Source organism: Microplitis mediator, chromosome 2, assembly GCF_029852145.1.
Source record: "Microplitis mediator isolate UGA2020A chromosome 2, iyMicMedi2.1, whole genome shotgun sequence".
NCBI classification, from domain to species: domain Eukaryota; kingdom Metazoa; phylum Arthropoda; class Insecta; order Hymenoptera; family Braconidae; genus Microplitis; species Microplitis mediator.
In genome coordinates, this window is record NC_079970.1 from 2024489 (window position 1) to 2046909 (window position 22421).

The 22421-nt window shown below is 33.8% G+C and overlaps 4 protein-coding genes across 6 annotated transcripts; 2 read left to right on the forward strand and 2 right to left on the reverse strand.

Moving 5' to 3' along the window:
* Positions 1 to 282: 282 nt before the first annotated feature.
* Positions 283 to 2117, forward strand: LOC130663994 (ruvB-like helicase 1). Its single transcript, XM_057463608.1, has 3 exons — positions 283 to 556; positions 635 to 1310; positions 1395 to 2117. Exons 1-3 carry the CDS (start codon positions 416 to 418, stop codon positions 1946 to 1948), a joined length of 1371 nt encoding a protein of 456 aa, XP_057319591.1. The 5' UTR covers positions 283 to 415; the 3' UTR covers positions 1949 to 2117.
* Positions 2118 to 2291: 174 nt separating this feature from the next.
* Positions 2292 to 7149, forward strand: LOC130663992 (glycine dehydrogenase (decarboxylating), mitochondrial). The gene is made up of 10 exons (XM_057463606.1): positions 2292 to 2540; positions 2971 to 3049; positions 3394 to 3529; positions 3695 to 4085; positions 4155 to 4675; positions 4751 to 5033; positions 5102 to 5751; positions 5815 to 6278; positions 6346 to 6491; positions 6944 to 7149. Exons 1-10 carry the CDS (start codon positions 2346 to 2348, stop codon positions 7052 to 7054), a joined length of 2976 nt encoding a protein of 991 aa, XP_057319589.1. The 5' UTR covers positions 2292 to 2345; the 3' UTR covers positions 7055 to 7149.
* LOC130663995 (HMG box-containing protein 4) lies at positions 7101 to 9861 on the reverse strand. Of its 3 annotated transcripts, none has more exons than XM_057463611.1 (5): positions 9596 to 9861; positions 8454 to 9001; positions 8309 to 8384; positions 7852 to 8016; positions 7101 to 7735 (listed from the first exon to the last, which is right to left on the reverse strand). In XM_057463611.1, the coding sequence occupies exons 1-5, from the start codon at positions 9714 to 9716 to the stop codon at positions 7326 to 7328; spliced, it is 1320 nt and encodes a 439-aa protein (XP_057319594.1). In that variant the 5' UTR covers positions 9717 to 9861; the 3' UTR covers positions 7101 to 7325. The 3 variants fall into 3 exon arrangements, with proteins under 3 accessions (XP_057319594.1, XP_057319593.1, XP_057319592.1); XM_057463610.1 differs by having other exon boundaries at positions 7828 to 8016; positions 8454 to 8995; positions 9596 to 9859; XM_057463609.1 differs by having other exon boundaries at positions 7828 to 8016; positions 9596 to 9858.
* Positions 9862 to 10113: 252 nt separating this feature from the next.
* Positions 10114 to 11268, reverse strand: LOC130663996 (U3 small nucleolar ribonucleoprotein protein IMP4). The gene has a single exon (XM_057463612.1). The coding sequence runs from the start codon at positions 11163 to 11165 to the stop codon at positions 10230 to 10232; it is 936 nt and encodes a 311-aa protein (XP_057319595.1). The 5' UTR covers positions 11166 to 11268; the 3' UTR covers positions 10114 to 10229.
* Between the last annotated feature and the right edge of the window lie 11153 nt (positions 11269 to 22421).

Sequence of the window (22421 nt, forward strand, 5' to 3'; positions counted from 1 at the left end):
CTGGAATTATTTTTTTTCTCTTAGATATTTTTTTTTCCCGATAGTCTCTACTGTAAGTCGTCAGAAAATCCCGACCCGGCTTGCCAGAAACTTGTCGTTAAGTTATCAACTTAACGTCATTGTCGGACAGTAAGGTGCTTTTTCATGCTGACGCTTGACGCTGCTTTTTAACGTCAAAATCGGTCACGTGATGAGAATTTAACATGCGCGCCACCCAAAAAAAATGTAGCGATAAAGCTAAATTTAGTTGACATCTAGATGTTCGCTTGTTTAAGTTTTGATTTTTTTTTTGCTCACAAACTGAAGGCGGTAAATAGCCGGTTGTTTTATCAATAATCACGTTGCCGTTGGATTCTTGGGTTAGATTGTCAGTATTAAGACTATTGTTACTGTAATTAATTAATTACAAATTAACATGAAGATCGAGGAAGTTAAAAGTTCTGTTAAAACTCAAAGAATATCAGCCCATACTCATATCAAAGGTCTAGGTCTTGATGAAAATGGTATCGCAATACAATCAGCCGCTGGTCTTGTTGGTCAAGAAAGTGCACGAGAGGTTAGAACTTTGTTTAATTTTTTAAAAAATAAATTAGATACTGAGGAAATTATTTGAATGAACATTAAAATATTTCAGGCTGCAGGAATTGTCGTGGACTTGATAAAATCAAAGAAAATGGCTGGCCGCGCTATCCTGCTGGCTGGACCACCGGGTACTGGAAAGACAGCAATAGCTCTAGCAATTGCCCAAGAACTGGGTAACAAAGTGCCATTTTGCCCGATGGTCGGGTCAGAAGTCTACAGTTCGGAGATCAAGAAGACCGAGGTGTTGATGGAAAATTTTCGTCGCGCTATTGGGCTGAGAATAAAAGAAACCAAGGAAGTTTACGAGGGTGAAGTTACAGAACTGACGCCAGTTGAGACGGAAAACCCGATGGGCGGGTACGGGAAGACGGTCTCACATGTCATCATCGGGCTGAAAACAGCCAAGGGTACGAAGCAACTGAAACTGGATCCTTCAATCTATCAGTCGCTTCAGAAAGAGAAGGTTGAGACGGGAGATGTCATTTATATTGAGGCTAACAGCGGTGCTGTAAAAAGACAGGGTAGAAGTGACAACTACGCAACTGAATTTGATCTCGAAGCTGAGGAATACGTTCCTCTCCCTAAAGGTGACGTTCACAAAAAGAAAGAAGTTGTTCAAGATGTAACTCTTCATGACTTGGATGTAGCCAATGCTAAACCACAAGGTGGACAAGACATCATGTCGATGATGGGGCAGCTGATGAAGCCTAAAAAAACAGAAATAACTGGTAATGTCTTTTATCATTTTATTTATTTTATTATCCAATCAATTTTACGCTTAAAATCTTTAACTGTTTAATTTTTTATCGCAGACAAACTGAGAAAAGAAATAAACAAAGTAGTGAACCAGTACATAGATCAAGGAATCGCTGAATTAGTACCCGGAGTTTTGTTTGTCGACGAAGTTCACATGTTGGACATTGAAACCTTCACTTACCTCCACCGTTCACTCGAGAGTGCGATTGCACCCATCGTAATATTCGCGACGAATCGTGGCCACTGTGTCATCAGAGGTACCGAGGACATTGTCGCACCACATGGAATCCCACTGGACTTGCTGGATCGTCTTCTCATCATAAAAACTCTTCCTTACTCAAACGCTGAAATAGAACAGATCATTAAGTTACGAGCGATGACAGAGGGTCTTCAGGTTGACGACGAAGCTTTTGCGGCTCTTGGAGAACTGGGAACGAAAACTACTCTTAGATATGTCGTTCAGTTGCTCACTCCGGCGTCACTGACCGCTAAAATAAACGGGAGATCGACGATTAAAAAGGAAGATATTCAAGAAGTCGGTGCTCTTTTCCTAGATGCTAAATCTTCTGCTAAAATTCTTACTGAACACAAAGATAAATATATGATGTAGTTTTATTTCCTTATATGTATCAATACTATTATTTTCTTTCAGTGAATAATTAATTATATTTTGATAAGATTGATAGAATTATTTGTTTATATGCTTTCTAACAATTGATATGTTTAAATAATTTTAAGATTAATAAAATATTTTTGAATTTTCTCAGGTAAATATATAATTAATTTATTCATTTATTTATTATTATTATTATTGTTTTTATAAATATTGTTTATCGTTTATTAAAGAATATGTCAGGGTCAAAAAAGTTCATGTGCAATCAGACAATTGTGATATTTTCTCGTGATGTCACAGCAAACGTCAATATAAAACGTCTTAGCCCATTGACGTCTTTCAGTTTACTTTTATTCTTTGAATTTAAACTATCGTTCGTATTTTAATAAAAGAGATGCAATGTACGTGGAGATTTTCCCGCTGTACCAAATTTCTGGTCCAGGATAATTTAAAACGTGTTCGTGGATTAGCTCTGAGTACCCGAGCTCATAAATTTGATGAATTATTTCGTGAACGTGAGTTCCAGTCACGGCACATCGGCCCGCGAGATCATGAACAGTTGGAGATGCTCAAGACTATTGGATTTAAGGTAAGATTTGGTTGGGTAATTATGGAAAAGTCGGGTAACTGATATATATTTTTACTGTTGATGACAGTCATTATTTAGTAGATATTAGTAACTTGTAATTGCAATGAAAAATATGAAACAAATTAAGATTTATGATAAATTTATTGTGATTTGTCATAAATGTCAGGACCTTGGAGTCTAATAATTCATTTAATTACAAATTTATTTATTTTTTTCGTCACTCTTTTGAAGTCTGATCATTCAAAAATTTACATTTCTCATAAAATTTCAAAAATATTTCTCGTTTATTTTCGTGAAATTCCCTGACTTATTGCTCGTAAAAATTACAAAAATAAAAATGATTAAAATTTGACTGAAAAGTTACCCAATTTTGAAAAACTATTAATTTATTGTGCAATAAATATTTAAATAAATTTAAAAATTGCTTTAGTCATTAGAAGAATTAACAAACGCTGCGGTCCCCAGTAATATACGAAGAAATAAGGATCTAGAACTGGATCACCCGATCAGTGAGTATGGAAAATTTAAATATTTATTAATACTGATGAAGAAATAATTAAAACATTTTATTCTGCAATAAATTTTATTTGTTTATCAGTATTTTTCAACAATAAGTTGTGTAAGGCGGTTAATTTTTTAAAATTCGATAACTCGTGGCTCTAATAATAATTAAAAATTGATTATTTTTAATCAGCGTTGATATGCTGATATCTTGGGTCATTGAGTTCATGCTCGTGTTGCTGCATTCAAATTCACGTGATCTTTCAATTTCAAATTATCTCACACGTGTTTTTATTCATTGATAGTAATATATTTCATTATTTATTTATTTATTTATGTTATTACTTTCCAGCTGAATATGAACTGATTAAAAGAATAACCGAGATGTCGCAAAAAAATAAAGTATGGAGAACATACATTGGTATGGGATATTACAATTGCTGTGTTCCACTGACGATTATGAGAAATATATTTGAAAATCCTGGATGGTAATTTTTTAAAATTAAATTTATTTACTAGGGCCACGTGCCCGATATACCCGAGTAAAAAAAAATCTGAAAAACTCCAAAACTTCCCGCTGTTGAGAGCTCGAAAACTTTACTACTGGTAAACTTTTGAGCTCTTGAGGTAAGCTCCATTAAAATTTTCAACAGGACCACGCAGTATACGCCGTATCAACCGGAAATAGCACAAGGAAGATTAGAAAGTCTTTTAAACTACCAGACGATGATCTGCGATATGACAGGCATGGAAGTAGCAAATGCGTCACTTCTCGACGAAGGAACGGCAGCAGCCGAAGCTCTGGGTCTTGCATACCGCCACAACAAACGGAAAATATTGTTCGTCTCTGACAAAGTCCATCCCCAGACTATCAGTGTCATTGCAACCCGGGCGAACTCTTTGGGATTGACTCTGCAAGTTGGAGATGTCTTTAACGTCGACACATCTTCGAAACAAGTTGCGGGTATTCTTCTTCAGTATCCAGACACCACTGGAGCTATCTATGATTATCAGAAAGTAGTTGATAAAGCTCATGCTGACGGAGTGAGTCATCGAAACCCAATAAAATTTATCTAAATACTAATATTTGTATATTAATTTTTTTTTAATTAGACTTTAGTGTGCGCAGCAACTGATCTTCTGTCTCTGGCAATTCTTCGTCCTCCCGGAGAGTTTGGTGTCGACATTTGCGTAGGAACCAGCCAACGTTTTGGAGTTCCTCTGGGCTATGGAGGACCACATGCTGGATTTTTCGCATGCCACAATAAGTTGGTGAGACTGATGCCCGGAAGGGTAATCGGTGTGACTAGAGATAGTGATGGCAAGGATGCGTATCGTCTGACTCTTCAAACACGTGAGCAGCATATAAGAAGAGACAAAGCTACGAGCAATATTTGTACCGCTCAAGCACTTCTTGCAAACATGTCAGCAATGTACGCAGTTTATCACGGCCCCGAGGGCATACGTGATATTTCGAAAAAAGTACATCACTTGACTCTTGTCCTTGCGCGCGGTCTTCAAGCTGCTGGTAATCGTATGCATAATGATTTCTTCTTTGATACGATTACCGTTACACCTAAGCAACCGTTAAAAATTATTAAAGACAATGCTCAACGTCTTGAAATTAATCTGAGGTAATTTTTTATGTGATCATGATTATCTGAGTGTTAGACTAGCATCATTATAAATATAAATATAAATTTTTAAAGGTACAATGATGATGGGTCTATTGGAATATCTCTTGACGAAACGACGACACCGAATGACGTTAACGATTTATTTAAAATATTTAACGCCAATCAAACTGTCCAAGATATTGTAAATAACGAATCACTTGATGAAAATAATCTAGAAAAATCTCCGTTCAAACGTACGTCAACTTATTTACAACATCCGGTGTTTAATATTCATCATTCAGAAACACGGATCGTAAGATACATGAAAGCTCTAGAAAATAAAGACGTTTCTCTAGTACACAGCATGATTCCATTGGTAATTAAACTCTCGTTTACTTTACCATAAAACTTATAAATATTAAAATCTATAAATAATAAATATAGGGTTCATGTACAATGAAATTGAACTCAACTACCGAGATGATGCCAGCCAGTCTACCGGGTTTCATCAACATGCATCCTTTCGCTCCGGTAAATCAAGCCGAAGGTTACCGAGAATTGTTTGCGCAATTGGAAAAAGATCTCTGCGCGATAACCGGTTACGATGGAATAAGTTTCCAGCCAAACAGCGGAGCTCAAGGAGAGTACGCGGGTCTGCGAGCTATTCAATGTTACCACGAGTCCCAGGGCGACATTGACAGGAAGGTTTGTTTGATACCGATTTCTGCTCACGGAACAAACCCAGCGTCTGCTCAGATGGCCGGTATGCAAGTCGAGCCGATTTTTGTTCGCAAAGACGGTTCTGTGGACTTGGAACACCTGAAGGAGATGATTGACAAATTCAGACAGACTTTGTCGTGCCTTATGATAACATATCCGTCTACCAATGGAGTATTTGAAGAAACAATCGGCGACGTTTGTGATCTGGTGCACAAATCTGGGGGTCAAGTTTATCTTGATGGTGCCAATATGAATGCCCAGGTAGGTCTCTGCAGACCTGGTGATTATGGTAGTGATGTTTCACATCTTAATCTTCACAAGACATTTTGTATTCCACATGGAGGCGGTGGACCTGGAATGGGACCTATTGGAGTGTAAGACATCTACTAAGATATAAATTAACTTGTTAATTAAATTTGATATTTAATTGATTATAGGAAACGTCACCTCATGCCATTCTTACCTGGACATCCGGTAATTGACCCCGCGAATGGTCAAAGCAACGACACTGCTGGTCTAGGAACAGTATCCGCGGCTCCGTATGGATCTTCAGCAATTCTTCCCATATCATGGGCGTATATCAAATTAATGGGACCTAAAGGACTTCGTAAAGCCACTCAGGTCGCTATATTAAATGCTAATTACATGAGCAAACGATTAGAAAAGTATTACAACACTTTGTACAAAGGAGAGACTGGTCTAGTAGCTCATGAATTTATTCTTGATGTGAGAGAATTCAAAAAGACGGCAAATATTGAAGTTGTCGATATTGCCAAGAGATTGATGGACTACGGATTCCATTCGCCGACAATGAGTTGGCCCGTTCCTGGTACTCTGATGCCTGAGCCTACTGAGTCGGAGGATAAAATTGAACTGGATAGATTTTGTGACGCAATGATATGTAAGATTTATAATTATATTTAAATATATTTGTTTATTTTACTGAGAGTTTTGGTTTATTGTTGCAGCTATCAGGAAAGAAATAAAAGACATTGAAGACGGAAAAATGGATATAAATGTGAATCCATTGAAAATGGCACCGCATACTCAAGAGCAAGTCATTAGTTCGAAATGGGATAGACCTTATTCACGAGAATTGGCGGCTTTTCCTGCAGTAAGTTATTTTTAATAGTGTAGTGGGTGGCAAGGGATCGAACAAGACGATTTCAGATGAAGCTGAGGTTGATTGTCATCACATTAAGTCTGAGATCGTATTTTATCCCGTACCACATACTTTATTTTTTACAATTATCTGCATTCAAAGAGTTTAAGTGTCTGAAATTTAAATATCAACTTGACTGGTTAGAATAATATATGATTTTTCATCACACTTGCGCGGAAAGTTTGAATTCCTATCTTGTGCAGAGGCGACAAATGCAATCCTGTCGGTTAAACTAAAATTTTAAATTAATTTAGCCGGTAGAAATTAGACATTTTCTGCTAAAAGAAATAAATTAATTAAATTACAATTGACTTTTGTCAACTGATTTAACAGACATTAAAATTCTTTGTTTCAATGCAGGTAACATGAGATATAAAAACAATATATTAATAATTATTTTTTAGCCATTTTCAAGTGTTCCAAAAATATGGCCAAGAGTTGGTAGAATAGATGATATTTATGGTGATAAAAATCTCTTTTGCACGTGTCCACCAATTCTTCCTCCTCAACAATAATGATAATAAATTAATTAATAAACTAATTGATAATTAATAATGTTAATTTTGTTCTATAAATATAGTTTAATATTTATTAAAAATTATTTTTCTAATGCTATCAACAATTTAATCTAAAACCATTAATACAAATTATAAATTTGATTTTTGTACAGATATTTAAATTTATTTAGTTTCGTTCTAAAAATAATTTAAATGATTAAAAAAAAAAAAAATCAAATTGTCTTAAAACTAGAGGAAGTTTAAACAAGAATCACGTGATGTAATTAAACTACAACCCTGGCATGATGTACGCAATGTTATCGAGCATTTCGGATAACAATTCAGGGTCTGCGCCATCAGTTTCCGGCACTTGCTGAGTGAGACACACGAGAGGACCCAAAGCACAGAGTAGAGAATCTAGTAAAACTGATAGACTACCAGAGACGGCTATTTGACCCTCGTGTTCTTTCAAACGTTCGCCGATAATCGTCAAACTCTCGCCGAGAAGTTTCAAATGAGCGGCCACGTCCACCGGCTGTGTTCCGACAACTTTGTACATCCCCGTCCCTATCACCGGCTCGTTGACGAGATCTTTTCCAGCGCGATTAGACGTCGGCGACATTGGAGAATTACCACCTACGGAAGCTATTCCTGATTGTGCTGTTTTCTTCGTTGGAGATTTTATTTCTTTTCCATTTCCTGTTGATAATAATTGAGTTATTTATTTTGTATTGTAATTTATTTAGGTATCTACGAAAAAAATAAAAATCGGTGACTTTAAAAGGTCTCACCGATCTTATTGATGAACTTCTTACGAGAACCGGGTGGTGAAATTTTCTGCATTGGGTTTTCCTCTTTAAATGACGTCTTGCAATTGGGTTGGGTGGCTAAACGTTTGGCTCTTCGTCTCCAGTTGTATTTCTCGAGGTTAGGGACCGTTGCCCAGAGCTCACCCAATTTTTTAGATATTGTCGCAAAATCTTTAAAGATAAAAAAAATATTTAAATTATCCGACAAATTAAATAGTGCAGTATTATTATTTAAAAACAAATTCATTTTGAAATCTCGTAAATTTATTCCATCAAATTAATTTGAAATAAAAATTGGCTTTTACTGGATTTCAAAATTAGACAGTCGTCCAATCTTTAAATCAGTGCTGATATTTTATGTAATTATTTAGATCTTGATTTGATTTTTTAATAATGAATGCAAGACTCAGAAATTGAGTATCGTATTTCTATAAATAAATAAAAACAAAAATAATTATTTTACCCATATTAGGATTTTTTTCCAACAATTCTTGTCTAACTTCTTTGGACCATAACATGTACGCAGTAAATCTTGTTTTCTGTAACAAAATAAAAATTTTAATAATTAAATAAATTAATTGGCTTGATAATAATAATAAATTAATTACCCCTTTATCCTTTCTCTGAGCTTTGATACGTCCAATGACTTTTCCATCTTTAATAATCAACTTTCTCCTACACTTCTCTAGCATATAAAGACTATTAGCTTGAGAAGGAGTCTCTTGATCAGGCGGCTCTAATCTTTTGAACCCCGTTTCTTTCTCATCAATAAGCAGAGGATCAACTTCTTCATCACTGGGGGTATCAACCGAAAATCTGTCATCGTCATTAGAAACTTCCTCGGAGTCTGACCCCGAGGTTTGCTCTTCCGGATCAGACAGCGGCTCTTGTTTAAGTTTCTGCGAACCGCCGTGAGTTCCTGAATTTTTTCTACTCCTCGCAAGTGCCTGCTGTGCAGCATTCGCTTCTGCAGCAGCAGTAGCCGCGGCAGCTTGTGCTTCAAATCTCTCCAGCATCTGCTGAGCATGAAGCTGCTGTGCTTTTTGCTGTCTTTTCAGTTTGTGGTCTGCTAAATCATCCGGTGATTCAAAGTCCATCAGCTTCGATGATTTTTTCCTGACACGGCCACTCCTCGACACACCCGTCACTTCTAAAACTATAAATTATAAAAGACTACATCTTGCCAAGTAAAGTATCGAGACCAGATTAATTGGCTTGTCATCTAACTACAGCAATCAATCAATCAACTAATTAATTAATTATTAATCATTCAATTTAAATTCAATAATTTTTTAAATAAACTACTGAAGCAAAACAAATATTTAAATAAATCCTCTACCATTCATTGATAAATTAAAAAATAAAAACCAACAAGAGACCAAACAAAAATATAAACTACATATTTATATATATTTAATATTTACTGAAGCTCGGTTTAAATTTACAGTCAACCTGCCAGTAAACGATCGTTAAATAAATTATCCTCTACAAAAAAAATAAAATAATAATAAAGTTTAAAAGCTACCAAATGTAGAAATAAAATAAAAAAAAATTTAAGAAAATAGTTTAAGAATCAAACCACCAAAGGTCGCTAGTGATAAAACTAACCTACAAGTTCACCAAAGGTCATTAGAAACAGGATAATTTGTAAAGTTTAAATAACAGTAAATCATGCAATAAATTTTATTGATGCTGAAAAATTCCCTCAACTAATAAAATCATTCTTATATTATTTAAATAATAAACATACCGTCTACTTTAGGACGTTTTGGAGACGCGAACAAGTCCATTGCGCCACTCGACTGATCTTCAGGTTTCTTGCGCCGCGGGGTCTTGTCATTTTTCGCGGGCTTGCGAATTTCAGATGGCATTTTTATTTTATTTAAATAAACAAACACTTTATTTTAAATATCACTGATATTTATTTATTTAATTAAACTATTTACGATCGTGTAATGATCGCTTTAAAAATATTGTTAATTCGTTGGTGTTTTTAAAAACACCCTCACAATAACGACGTAGAAACTATTTATTTATATCTTGTGCGCATGACAGTACGATCTCAAAAATTATCCCGGGAAATTTGAATATGAATATGAGTGTGAATGATCAGACATCAATTTATAAATTTTAAATAAATAAATTGATAAATTTAAATAATTAAATTTTAAAAAATGCGCGCGCTAATTTTTAAATTATTTAAATACCCATTTTAAAATTTTATTCTATTTACATTTTATTTATTTATTTAAAAATTAAAAAAATTCATAATAGTCAGTTACATTGTCATGCAAAAACAGTAAGAAAAAAGTATTGGTTTTATTAATATTTTATTTCATAATAATATTATTTAAAAAAAAATAATTTTACAGATAATTAATTATTTAAAAGTCATCTTCTTGGTGCCAGCCATCATCGTTGGATAAAAATCTTCTTTTGTGACTCGTATTCATATATGGCCTCAAAGCCCATTCGGTATCAGCAGCACCAACAGCATCAAGAGTACCCAATTTTATTTGATATAACTTGAGAGTAAATCTGGGCCCAACTTCAGTCATTTCAACGTCTTGTCCACCAGATTTTTTGTAAGTGTAATGACGGAATGAAATATGGTCGTCGTGATTCGCAAAAGTTATTACACGTTTACTGTCTTCTTTAGGTACTGGGAATAAATGCTTCAGTATATTCATTGTCCTGACACCAAGTGGTGTTTTTAAATTATGGAATATCAAGTGAGGATACTGCTCTGACATGGTACCAATGTCTGGAATGTCATGTCGCATTACCACGTTGGACATGTTGAAGTAAGCGGTTGGACCGTAGGGTAAATGACAAATTATAAGAGTGTCTGGATTACCACGATGCTCGTGGACGACAATGAAATCAGTGACCTCGTTAGCACGACAGGCGTCAATTAGTTGTTTCATTTCAGCATTACCACGATTCAATCTCTGTGAGTTGGGGAAAATTAGACGTATCTCCTTGGCGAACATCTTGAGTCGCGAGCTTGGATCACGTGAAGTTGTCACGACTATTTTAGGATCTTCAACACCAGCCCAACGATACTCATCATCTTCATGGGTTCCAGTTGTTCCGCCCATTTCTGTTCCCAGTGCGACAGCCATTTCTGGACCAGCATCTTCCCAATCCAATTTACGCTGGAGATACAGAGCATCTTTTCTCAGATCAGGATGTATCGGTATATTATTTTCTAAACTTTTTTTTAGTTTATCTTTTTTTTCTTGAATTGTTTTTATTTTGTCTTCTTTTGATTTTCGGTAGAGATACTCACGTCTCAAGCGCGCTTGTCTTCGTAACATTTTTTTAAATTATTTTGTTATTTTATTTATTAATTATTAATTATTACTTTTATTTGTCACCACGTGTTTACACTACTGTGTATTTAAAAACGTAACCTCGAAAATGACACAATATTTTTTTTTTATGAAATTTTGCCACGACATCTATCGGATAATTGAATTTACTCAGGAAAGTTTCTTTATTACCGACGCAAGTTTGAATTTACCGGTTTATTTTAATAGTTTTATTTGTTTGCTGCAGATGTCGCGGCGTGTACTATTTTTTGGTCCAACAGTTTTTTGAATTGGAAGCTGATTCAGTTACTAGTGCTAATTAATATGGATGACATGATCAAAAATGAGAACAAAGGAAATGAATAATTAAGTGATGAAGTGATATGTAGACTAATGCAAGCAATTATTCAAATTGATATGATTTTTGCTCCTGATGATATCGATGGCGATGGATAATTAAATAATTGATGCGAGAATGACAATAAAATGGCTCATTAGTTTGGAAGATGAATTGGAGGGAATGAAGGAGATTTAATTGTAAGTAAATTTTTTATTAATTTATCTTGTATATAATTAAATATTTTGAATAAAATTTAAATTATTTAGTTTGAAATGAATGAGAAAATAGTTTGGTTTTGTGAAATTTGAACAAAAAACGAAATAATTCGGGTAAAAAAAAATGATGTCAGCCAGAGTGGAAAGATTTTTGAAAAATAATTTAAAAAATTTTGAATCTTGATGAAACCAGTAGCAATGATGATAAAATAAAAATGCTTAGATTATTAGATTTAATTAAATTTTTTTTTTATTTAAAGTAAGAGACCTAGTACCCGATCAGGGAACTAGTACCCGATCACTCCATGTATTTGTATAACTATATTTAGTAGAATTGAGTAAATATAGATATACAAATACATGAGTGACCAGGTACTAGTTCCCTGATCGGGTACTAGGTCTCTTACCTTCTATAAAATAAATATATTTTTATAAAATCACCACCAGATGAGTGTGATAAATTTTTTTCATAAGTCTACAGTACATCTATTAAAGCCGTATATTTTTATGGAAATAATAATTTTGATTTAAATTTGCAAAAACTATAGTAATTAATTTCCATATTTATGAAAAAATTATACTATCAATTTGGAGATTTCAAAAATTACATCCGATCACTCGGTATGATTTTTTACCCGCGTTTTTTAGATAGAAATGTATCTTTAAAATTTGAAGTGGCAAATAATTCAATATTGAAAGTATCGAATTTTTTAATTCTACTTTTTTTAACGGACGTAAATTTGAGTTTAAAAAAATTATTAAAATTTTAAGCTTTGATTTTCTCACGGATTTCAAAAGCTTAGAAAAAAAATTTTCAAAATTAGATTTAAATCATATCTGAATTTATATAAATTCTTAAAGTACACTGATAATTATAGAGGGTTTATAATTATAATTATTTACACTTGAAAAAAAAAAATTAGAACTTATTTTCACACACAATACTCATTATTTGTTATCAACTGTTAGTTGAAATAAAGAAAATACCATAAATCATTTTTTATTTTAAAATTCATAGAATCTAATAATTACCCAACAAACAAACAAATAAATTTTTAAACTCTAATTAACCATATGATGCCAGTTATAACAACAATAAGTCTGATATGATTGAAAACAATGAAAGCATAAATAAAAAAAGCGGAATGTATATATTTGTATATACATGTATATTCGTACACATCAGACGCCTCGTAATTCATTTAAAGAGCAGACTGCGTGCGAGACAAGCTCAATTACAACTGGGTGAAAATAAAAATAAAAATAAAAATAAAAAAATAAAACATGTATACACATATTTGTCGGCAGGACCTAAAAACACGAGCTTAAGACAACTTCCTGGTACGACGTGAGTGGTCCTTAGGGTGTTATTGTGAAGTACTATGTCACTATTCTGTCATACTCGTGCCCGTCACACGCAATTATTTAAAATACTAAGCTCTGCCGACTGTCCCAGTCTGACATTAAACGTCAATTCGCCCCGAGTCAACTTGAGTTCAATCAATTGACATTTAATTTATTACATTATATTTTTTTTTAAATTAATAATTTTTGATGACGACGATGATGATGATGATCGTGTAGGGGAATAGTGAAAATAAAAGACAAAGTTTCTCGCCTTCAAAGACAAAGTATCGTTTATATTGTAGATTCTATAACGAACTGAGCTAAATTCTCAGTAAATGTCTCATCCACGGCTAGCCGACGATAAGATTTCAGGCGTAAATGCTAAAGAGCATACAGCATATATCCAAAGAGAGTCTGAGTAACTCTGTCGGGGTGAACTGGCTCGTTTGCGAGTAGACTTTTAAGCATGCGGGTGTAAGAGAGGTTACATACATAATATCATATACATACATACATATATATGTCTGTATAAGTAGTATATGTGTTCATATGAGAGTACAGTAGTTGGAAGCGAGCATCAACACAGTATACAAGTTGGAAGGCGCCACCCAACCACTGATTTCTGCTTACCGATATCTCCACCTACAAAGCAGCCTTCATCATCATCCTACAGACCACTCTCCTCGAGACTACATTTGACGTTATCGTGTATATAGCGTAGCAAGACTACCTCCAAGACCTCCTTGGCTCTCTTAACAACTCATTTTTAAAAATTTATTATTATTGTTATCATTGAATCCCCTTAATCCCAAATTTACTTTCGTCAATATCAGCATCAGCTCTCACGAGATCGAGCGTCAATAAAAGACAGACAGAGCATCATCTGGGACTCAGTAACACCAGAATCATCAGCTCGGAATTATTGAATATTGATTGGATTGCTCTGATAGAGCCATTGAGGAGGTTGGGATGGTAGTGGCAGGGACGTCTTAATAAAAGCATATGTAGCCATTAAACACTCACGTGGGCAAACAATCAGCTTAGCTGATGTATGCTAAAATCAGTGTCAGAGTAGTGATGGCACACACATCAGTTTATGTGTCCCGGGATTAATTTGATGGATGTATCATCATTATTATCATTTATGCAAGCAACTGGCTTTAATACTGAGCCCGTAAGCATTCGCAGATTTGATCGTTTATGTTGATCTCAGATGCTTGCGAGATGGTTATCATTTAGTTCCGGCTCGTCGCTAGAAGAATTACAATCTCTTGGAAGATCATCATCATCATCAATATAATCATCTTTATCATCTTCTCTTCTTTGATCGCGTCAATAACTCTGCGCTTTAATATGTATATGTATGGTCGAATAATCAATGGTCACGGTACTAAATGTCCATGAAATTACATATTCACGCCAATTGCTTGATATTTTATGATGAAAACTTATACATATTGGATTATATGTAGGTTGAGCTTTATTCTTCTTCTTCTATATAAAGACTCTGTGTATATACGCACTGAGAACGCATTCAACTGTATTCATATATATATATATAAACTAGAGATTCCCGGATACATATATATAGTTCAAGCTCTAGCTCTGAGGGCTTCCAGTTTCTCCGTGAGTCGCAGTAGAGTCTCCTGAGGGGGATATTAAGGCCAAAGCTATCTTGATGATACTCCTCTCTATATACCATCTCCTTGCTGTTCTATCCCTCCGTTTTCCCATTTCCAACGGGTGTTTCCTCCTCCCTCTTAGCTATATATACATATATAACCAGGACTAGCTGGAGAGACACCATCTGAAATTACAACATCGATCCGTAGCAGACTCACGAGAGTTGAGTTTAATCTATATAACTGACGCAACTAAATTTTACCTTACTTACATACGGGTTTATACTATTTCCCTGGCATATAAGGAAATAACATTATATATATATACATACATATATGTATAATGTAATAAATTTTTATAAGCCTTGAAATACATAGACGCTTATAATAAATTTTCTGAGAAGAAGATGAATAATTTTACCAGTCATCGAAAGTCTTTCAATCGTTAGGATTTTTTTTCTTTTTACGAGAATATAAAGACTTGAGAGAACTGCACGGATAGATGTGATGCTGGGTAAGTGTCTCTGGGGATAAACATTTTCCCTCGTTCAAGTGCTCTAGAGCTACACTAGGTTTTTCCGAGCTAGAGTTTCCAGCCACTAGCTTTTGTAAGTGTGTATATATATGTGTGTCCATCTCGTGAAATCCCAGACATAAAGGTACAGTTTAATGTAAGGGATTACGCGGTTTATGGTTTCTACAACCAGTCGATTTATCTTCCTCTCTCGTTACCAGTACTCTTTATCTTTATTTTTATCTCACTCTCTCACTAACGTTTGCTTCTTTAACTCGATTTTACGTTTTTATCTCGCTGCTATTATTATTTTATATACATATTTATATATTACTATCATAAAGTTTATCATTTAATCATACTTCATATCCATCCTTCTTGGATTATTGCCTAAAAAACAATTTACGCGGTACATAATTCATTTTTTTTTATCAACTTTGTTGGCATTAGTAAATAAAACAAAATATAATTCATATTTTATGTAGTTTTTCTGCTTTAAAAAATATTAAAACGGTAATTACGAGCATTAAGTGTAAATAAAATCATTAATTTCAATTTAAACAAGAATAATAAATACTAAGTATAAAACTTTAAAGCTTTGAATTACTTTAGAGTTAATAAAAAGTAACTTTCTTACCCTTGTTTTCATTTTCGATTCTTACAAAGTGGATTCTTCTTTCTTTTCTTGCTGGTTCTATCGCTCAAACTCTCAACGAAAGATATAAAAATTTAATTCCTCGAAGGAGAATGACGTGCCAGCAATATGCCCGAGGCCACCGTGGATTTCTTTTGAATCCTTCATCAGTCCCTGAAGGTATTGCTATTTTTTTTTCTTCTGCTCATGATCTTTTTATCTTCACTCACGGCTTCCCTATTTTCTATACAATACACATATGGATCCATGAGCATTTTATTATTTTACAAAAAATTCTACGGTCAACAAAACCTAGACCCGGATCATCAGCTTCATACCAAATCACGAGAATCGTGAATAAGCGCCTGAAATAATGAGCTTGGGTGTTGGCTTCACACAATTAGCGAGCGATACGTTGATCGATCCGCGAGTTTGGAGTACATATATAGAGTAGAGCAGAGAATAGAGGAGAGGAAACAGACGCACGGGCAACAGTCGAGCAGAGACGTTGTTGCTGCATGAACGACAACGACGGCGACGACATTCCCGGGAACTCAGTCTCTCCTTTGTTCAGTAACCCTATCGATTTGTGTAATCTGTTCTTGGCCAGAACATCCCCCGTCAACCCCTCTGGCCTATCCACCAGTGACGTCACTGGGCCATACATCAAATCGTTATCAGTTCGCCAAGTCGCCCTTCTTTATTTTATTTTTCATAAGAAAAGGGACGTAGGAAAAAATGCCTCAAGGGAAGCTCTAAAAATAAATAAGGATACGTTATATATTTAATAAATAGCTAAAAAAAAAAAAAAATTATAACATGTACATGTAATTTAAATTTTGTTAGCGATATAATAATCTTAAGAATAATTAAAGCTTCTCTGGTTCTTATCAACTGCTAATTCAATAATTTTATTGAAGATTAAATCTGCGTACGTGGTTGCATCTTCTTCGTCAATACGTTGAGTTCAACATTCCAGCTGTAATGTCGGCAATATAAATGTATGTGTATGTAAGGGCAAGATGGAGATAGGGTGGTGTAGGTTGAATGGAGGTTGAAGCAGTAGCAGCAATAACGTCGAGAATATAAGAGGGATGAAGAATATCCCCCAGGTTGTGTCTTGTGCACGAGCAAGATGGAGTCTGGTAAAGCTTGACAGGATTGAGTGTGGTTTGAGGAGAAGTAGCACAGAAGGAAGTAGAAGTAGTAAACGTAGAAGAAGTGTACGAAGAAGAAGAAGAAGAATAAGGAGAGAATAGTCGATGGTGGAATGATACTTAGGAGGAAAAGAGACACGAGAAACTCTTCTTCGCTGAGGGTAGGAGAGTGAACAAGAGGAAATAAGAGATAAGAGCGCAATCTCTGGGTCTCTGCGGGGGTTGCCAGCACGGAAGGGGTTGAACGGTTGCTTGGCAACCTAAGCGAGGGGTGCTGCAGAGCAGTATAGATCGCTATCCACTGGTAGCCTCGCCGCCTCCATCTTCTCCTTTTGAGGGAGCGCACGACGACGACGACGACGATGGGGTCGGGGTGGAGCACAAGATGGCTTTATTACCCTCTACTTCAAGCAGAGAGACAAGGACCAAAGACAGTCAGTTTAAGAGAGAAAGACTTTTTCGATGTTGCCTAACGTTAACTCGCTAGTCGAGAATCGGGTGCACCGACCCTCTGAGGCTGTTTCTCCTCTTTAACTACCATCATCTTACTCACACATACACACGTACATACATTAGTCTGTACGATACTTGGTGTGTACTTGAGAAGGAAATAACTTTGCTGTGTGCTCTGTTCACTCTCTGGCGATTTATCGTCTTGCTAATATTACGTGAGCGTCTTATGTCGAGTCTTCTGCTTCACAAGTTCACTAACAAACTTTGGGTATATGAAATAACATCAAATATTTGTCCTATGTAAAATTTCATTACTAATTTTGTTTTTATATTACTATTTGACGATAAAGTTATAGTAACAATGATAATATTACTTGCTGAGTAAGTTATTAGCATAGAGTTTATTGTAATTTATATTATAATAAACACTATGCCAGTGTGATAGCAGAAGCTAGATGGTGTATTACAACTTTAATAACTACAACTCTCTGCAAGTAAGTTATATATACATATATATGTATATACATTTTGCGGTTCTCTGGAGAGAGAGAAAGAGGAGAGTAAAAGGAAGGGGTGAGAGTTTGTTTCCAACCCCTGCACCACCCACTTGTCTACAGCCCTGCGGGCTTGGTTGCTCTCTCCTCGACTCGCGAATTCCTCGGGAACTTCGCATAACACCGGAGATGAAACTCGAGACGTAATTTCCGGTTTCGCGAGTACCGAGTTACTTCATCTCATCGGTAGCCATGTTAGTACACAGCCAGTGCAGCTCTATACCGAAAGACGATCGCTCACTCAGAACTACTGATAAAACTGAAAATCTCGTGTTTAGTTGGATAAAAAAGTATATAAAATATAAGTCCAATGTCACTTATGTTTAAATGCTTATCAGTTTATTTTTTTCCCCTTTTTTTATTTAGTTTCATGAAAAAAAAAATACATCATGCGACTAAATTTAATGTTACGGTTGACCGAACTTATTTTCCCGGGCAATTATTTCCTAAAATTAAATTTCCCAAGAATAATATCCGACATAATTTTTTATGATAAAATTTTTTGGGTTATTTTCGAACCTGGGAATCGTTTGTTTGGGATTTTTTTACATGAAAATTTATTGGCAGGTTTTTTATGGTGATCCACTTTAATGATTTTATGTAATATATAAATATTGTTGGTTTACTATACATATATACTTATTATAAATATTTTAAATTACTGTAATTTGTGCAACATACATATCTACATACGTACATTAAAAGCGTAAGATGATATAAGTATTAAAGGTACACTGTACTTTGAAATCAATCTATATAAAAATCAATAATTAGAGCATGTTTATGCAGGTGCGTATGTAATGCAAGCATCAAGGTCTTGTTAAACCTGCACCTGTAAAACTCACAAATTATTCCGCTATTTAATCGGCGATAAAAATTCTTTAGAGCACGTAATAAAATTTTAAAAGCTGTGATGTTTAACATATAGCATAAGAAAAACATTAAAAGGGGTTAGAGTTACATTTTCGTTTATTCTTCAGTTCGTGATTCTGTTATTATTATGTCTCTCATCTGTATACCCATCTTGTAAATATATATATATTTTTGTTGACTTAAAGTCTAGCATTATCATAACACGCGCCAGACAAACGGCAATTTGAAATGCCATATCGAGAGGCAAAAAACCCCAGGTGGGCTGAGTTTCTTGTTTCAATCTGTGGATTAAAGCATTTATTTAATATATACAGTAGTATACTTTTGTCCTTTTTCAGACAACGAACATTCGTGAGGAGATTGTCGATTCACCTTTTTGTTTTCGTAACCATATATACACAATCTTATTATTTAATACTTAAAGGCTTTAATCTTTTGTCAAGACAATGAATAATATTTTTCAGCTATGATACATAAATTGTTTCATTGTTTCATATTTATTGGGACTGAAAAATATTTTCAACTATTTCATTGTTGATTGATTTTTTCTCTTATTATTGATAAATATATAACTTTAAGGGCATTCTCAGACAGTGCCCCCCCCCCCCACTTTTTAAAAATATGCAATGACTTTCAACTATCATAACCGTATTAAAATTTTATTAATCAATTAAAAAAAAATTAAAATTTTAATTGAAAAAAGGACAACGTAGTCGTAATTTCGTTGCGATATAGAATTTAGAAAAAATTACTTACAATTGGGAGTTGAACGAAATTTGTTGAATAAATTTTAGCCAACAAAATTTAAAAATTCGAATTATAAAATTGACAGGACGATTTTACGGAAATTTATTTAACGAATTTTGTTTGACTCCTAATTGATATCAAGTGTAAATAATTTTTTTTAAAATCTATATATCGTCGAAATTACGACTGCGTTGTCCTTTTTTCAATTAATGCTTTAATTTTTTTTTAATTAATTGATAAAAATTTGATACCCTCATAACAGTCGAAAGTCATTCAAAATTTTTAAAAAGTGGGGGGCACTGTCTGAGAATGACCTTAAATATCAATAATGAATCTAGTTTTGAAATTTAAAAAAGTCGGTAGTCAAACTGGGGCAAAATAGTCATTAAATTTTTTTTTTTAAACGCTAGTGCCAATTTTCGAAATCAATTTAATCATTTATAATTAAGATTATAGTATTGTAAGTAATGAGAAAAGAAAAATTGAAATTTTTCAAAATTTTGAATATTATTTTTTATTTTTGATATGACTGACTTTGTTCTGGGTCGCGGTTTTTCCCCTTACTCGTATATATTTTTGGCAGTACGCAGCCAATTGATTGAAATATAAAAAGTTTACTCGATCACGATCTGGACCAGGAAACAAATCGTAAAATGTGAAGTAAAGTGTACATGTCACTAAATTCAAAGGGGTAGTTAAATTTAAAGTGTGCCAGGGGCATTAGAACGACGCGTGGCGTATTTCGAATTTAAAAAAAAAAAAAGTATATATATAAAGTAGTGTACGACGGCAATATATATAAAGTAAAATAAAGAAAAAAGCTAAAGTTTTTTGTCGGGTGGCTACAAGTCGAACTGGTGACGTTTACAGATGATGGATGTGTAAAATTTACTCCAGCAACCCCTTTCACGTGAACGCCATCATCGGGGTGTGTTTTTCAGTTGCGTTTTAAAAACATTTATTTCAAATAGGCGGGTCAGTCTATTATAATTTACAAATTTTTTATTATTTAATTATCGCAGAATTTCGGATCACGTGTTTCAGAATCGTGTGAAATTCGCTCGAAATTATTGTCAACTCATCTAGAATTTAAATTGAGAAAGACTTTACTATTTTTTATTTTAATTCAATTGCAATGTAGCGTTGCTGTTTTTTATTGTCAAAAAATAATAAAGTAGAATTAAGAAGTAGAAATTCTCATGGGTATCAGATACAGCATATATGATGTTACATTTACATCGCTGTCACTGTCGATTGGCACTATTCAAATGGTAAAAGAGGGTGCGGACATGTAGTACGCCCTCATGTCATTGAACATCTTCTCTCTTCTCTTCTTTTCTCTTCTCCGCTACACATCAGCTACTCCACAGTTTCATTCGTCAGCTCAATATAATAATTCAACCTCCGCGTATTTTTATTCCTACAAAAATATTCATTTAAAAAAAAATTAACAATGTAATAATACCGATAAACAAAAGAAAAAATTCTTTAGCTATTTGTTACCGGGTATGCTTTACTGCTGAAATCTGCTCTTATTGTTCCGCGAATGATCAATTGTCCTATTATAGTTATATACATATATATATAAAACGCGATTGTTCACACGCCCTCAAACAGCCCCTTGTAAAGTTTAAATTTAAAAAAGGGTTCTGTTACTTATTTATTAACCTATCGATTTATTAGGGCGACTGTGTGGTTTTTATAAAGGGGTTTTAAGATTATCCGGATGCGGATGTGTTCTAAATTACATCTCTTTGTTTCGGAATATTCTAACATTGATCGTAAATATAAATAATAATAATCTATGTTATTAACATGATATAGAATTAGTGAATGTTATTAAATTTCGTATCATAAACTATTTTTTTATTGCCAAGTATCGAGACAAATTTACTTATATCATTTGAAATACATTTAAATTACGCGCGAAAAAAAAGATGATCGAATTTATTTTTTTTAAATAAATTAATATTATAATTATTAATAATTTTTTTTGTATCAATGGCAGACAGCTTTTTAGTAAACCCTCAGAATTTAGTCAATTTTTTTTATTTTTTATTGTGTAGTTGAGATGTTTTAGAAAATAAATATATTAGATGACTAAAAAAAAATTTGATCGTGCGTAGATTTAAAAAAAAATCTCATGATTATAAAAGTATCAAAGTCAGTAAATTAGCGAATCAATGACAAAATTTTTTTTTACTAAACTTTAATGATAACAAAAATTAAATGTCTGAAAGTTATTTGGTACACAGAAAAAAAAAATTTCTGGACGCAAGAATTTTTTTGTATTATAAATTCAACATAAAAATTTTCTTGGAACGAGAAAAAATTTATTGACTCAAAAAGTTTTCTCTTGCTCTGAGAAAATTCATTTTCGCCGTAAGAAAATTTTTGTTTTTAATTCATAATGCAAAAAATTTTCTTGGGGCGAGTAAAAATTTTTTGTGTCAAGAAATCCTTTTTTTCTGTGTAATTAAAAATATATTTTATAAATTTGGTAATGATACTCGGCAGTCATCTAGTGACTGCAAGTTTCTCGTAATTATTATTGTTAATATTATTAGATATCTCGATGTAAGTAGATAATTGAATGATGAGTTATCACTTGTGTAAGCACGTGTCAAACGTTATTTAATGTGATGCATGATGTAGTCGAAGTAGGTGTCTAAGTAAACTGGTTATCTGGTTAATGGAGCGAGAGTTACGCGTTGATGTTCGTTTCCCATGTCCAGTAGACAATAAGAAACTATACCCGATCCAGTCTCATACTCATAGTGGCTAACCACATATTACACATTATATA

Excerpts from the sequence above, each read along its gene's own strand:
- LOC130663992 (XM_057463606.1), top strand. The coding sequence starts at position 2,346 with ATGCAATGTACGTGGAGATTTTCCCGCTGTACCAAATTTCTGGTCCAG. Across the intron at positions 3,050-3,393 it reads AGAACTGGATCACCCGATCA|CTGAATATGAACTGATTAAA; the intron begins GTGAGTATGGAA and ends ATTACTTTCCAG. Across the intron at positions 4,086-4,154 it reads ATAAAGCTCATGCTGACGGA|ACTTTAGTGTGCGCAGCAAC; the intron begins GTGAGTCATCGA and ends TTTTTTAATTAG.
- LOC130663995 (XM_057463609.1), bottom strand. The coding sequence starts at position 9,716 with ATGCCATCTGAAATTCGCAAGCCCGCGAAAAATGACAAGACCCCGCGG. Across the intron at positions 9,002-9,595 it reads AAAACGTCCTAAAGTAGACG|TTTTAGAAGTGACGGGTGTG; the intron begins GTATGTTTATTA and ends TATAATTTATAG. Across the intron at positions 8,385-8,453 it reads CTCAGAGAAAGGATAAAGGG|AAAACAAGATTTACTGCGTA; the intron begins GTAATTAATTTA and ends ATTTTGTTACAG.
- LOC130663996 (XM_057463612.1), bottom strand. The coding sequence starts at position 11,165 with ATGTTACGAAGACAAGCGCGCTTGAGACGTGAGTATCTCTACCGAAAA.
- LOC130663994 (XM_057463608.1), top strand. The coding sequence starts at position 416 with ATGAAGATCGAGGAAGTTAAAAGTTCTGTTAAAACTCAAAGAATATCA. Across the intron at positions 557-634 it reads GTCAAGAAAGTGCACGAGAG|GCTGCAGGAATTGTCGTGGA; the intron begins GTTAGAACTTTG and ends AAAATATTTCAG. Across the intron at positions 1,311-1,394 it reads TAAAAAAACAGAAATAACTG|ACAAACTGAGAAAAGAAATA; the intron begins GTAATGTCTTTT and ends TTTTTATCGCAG.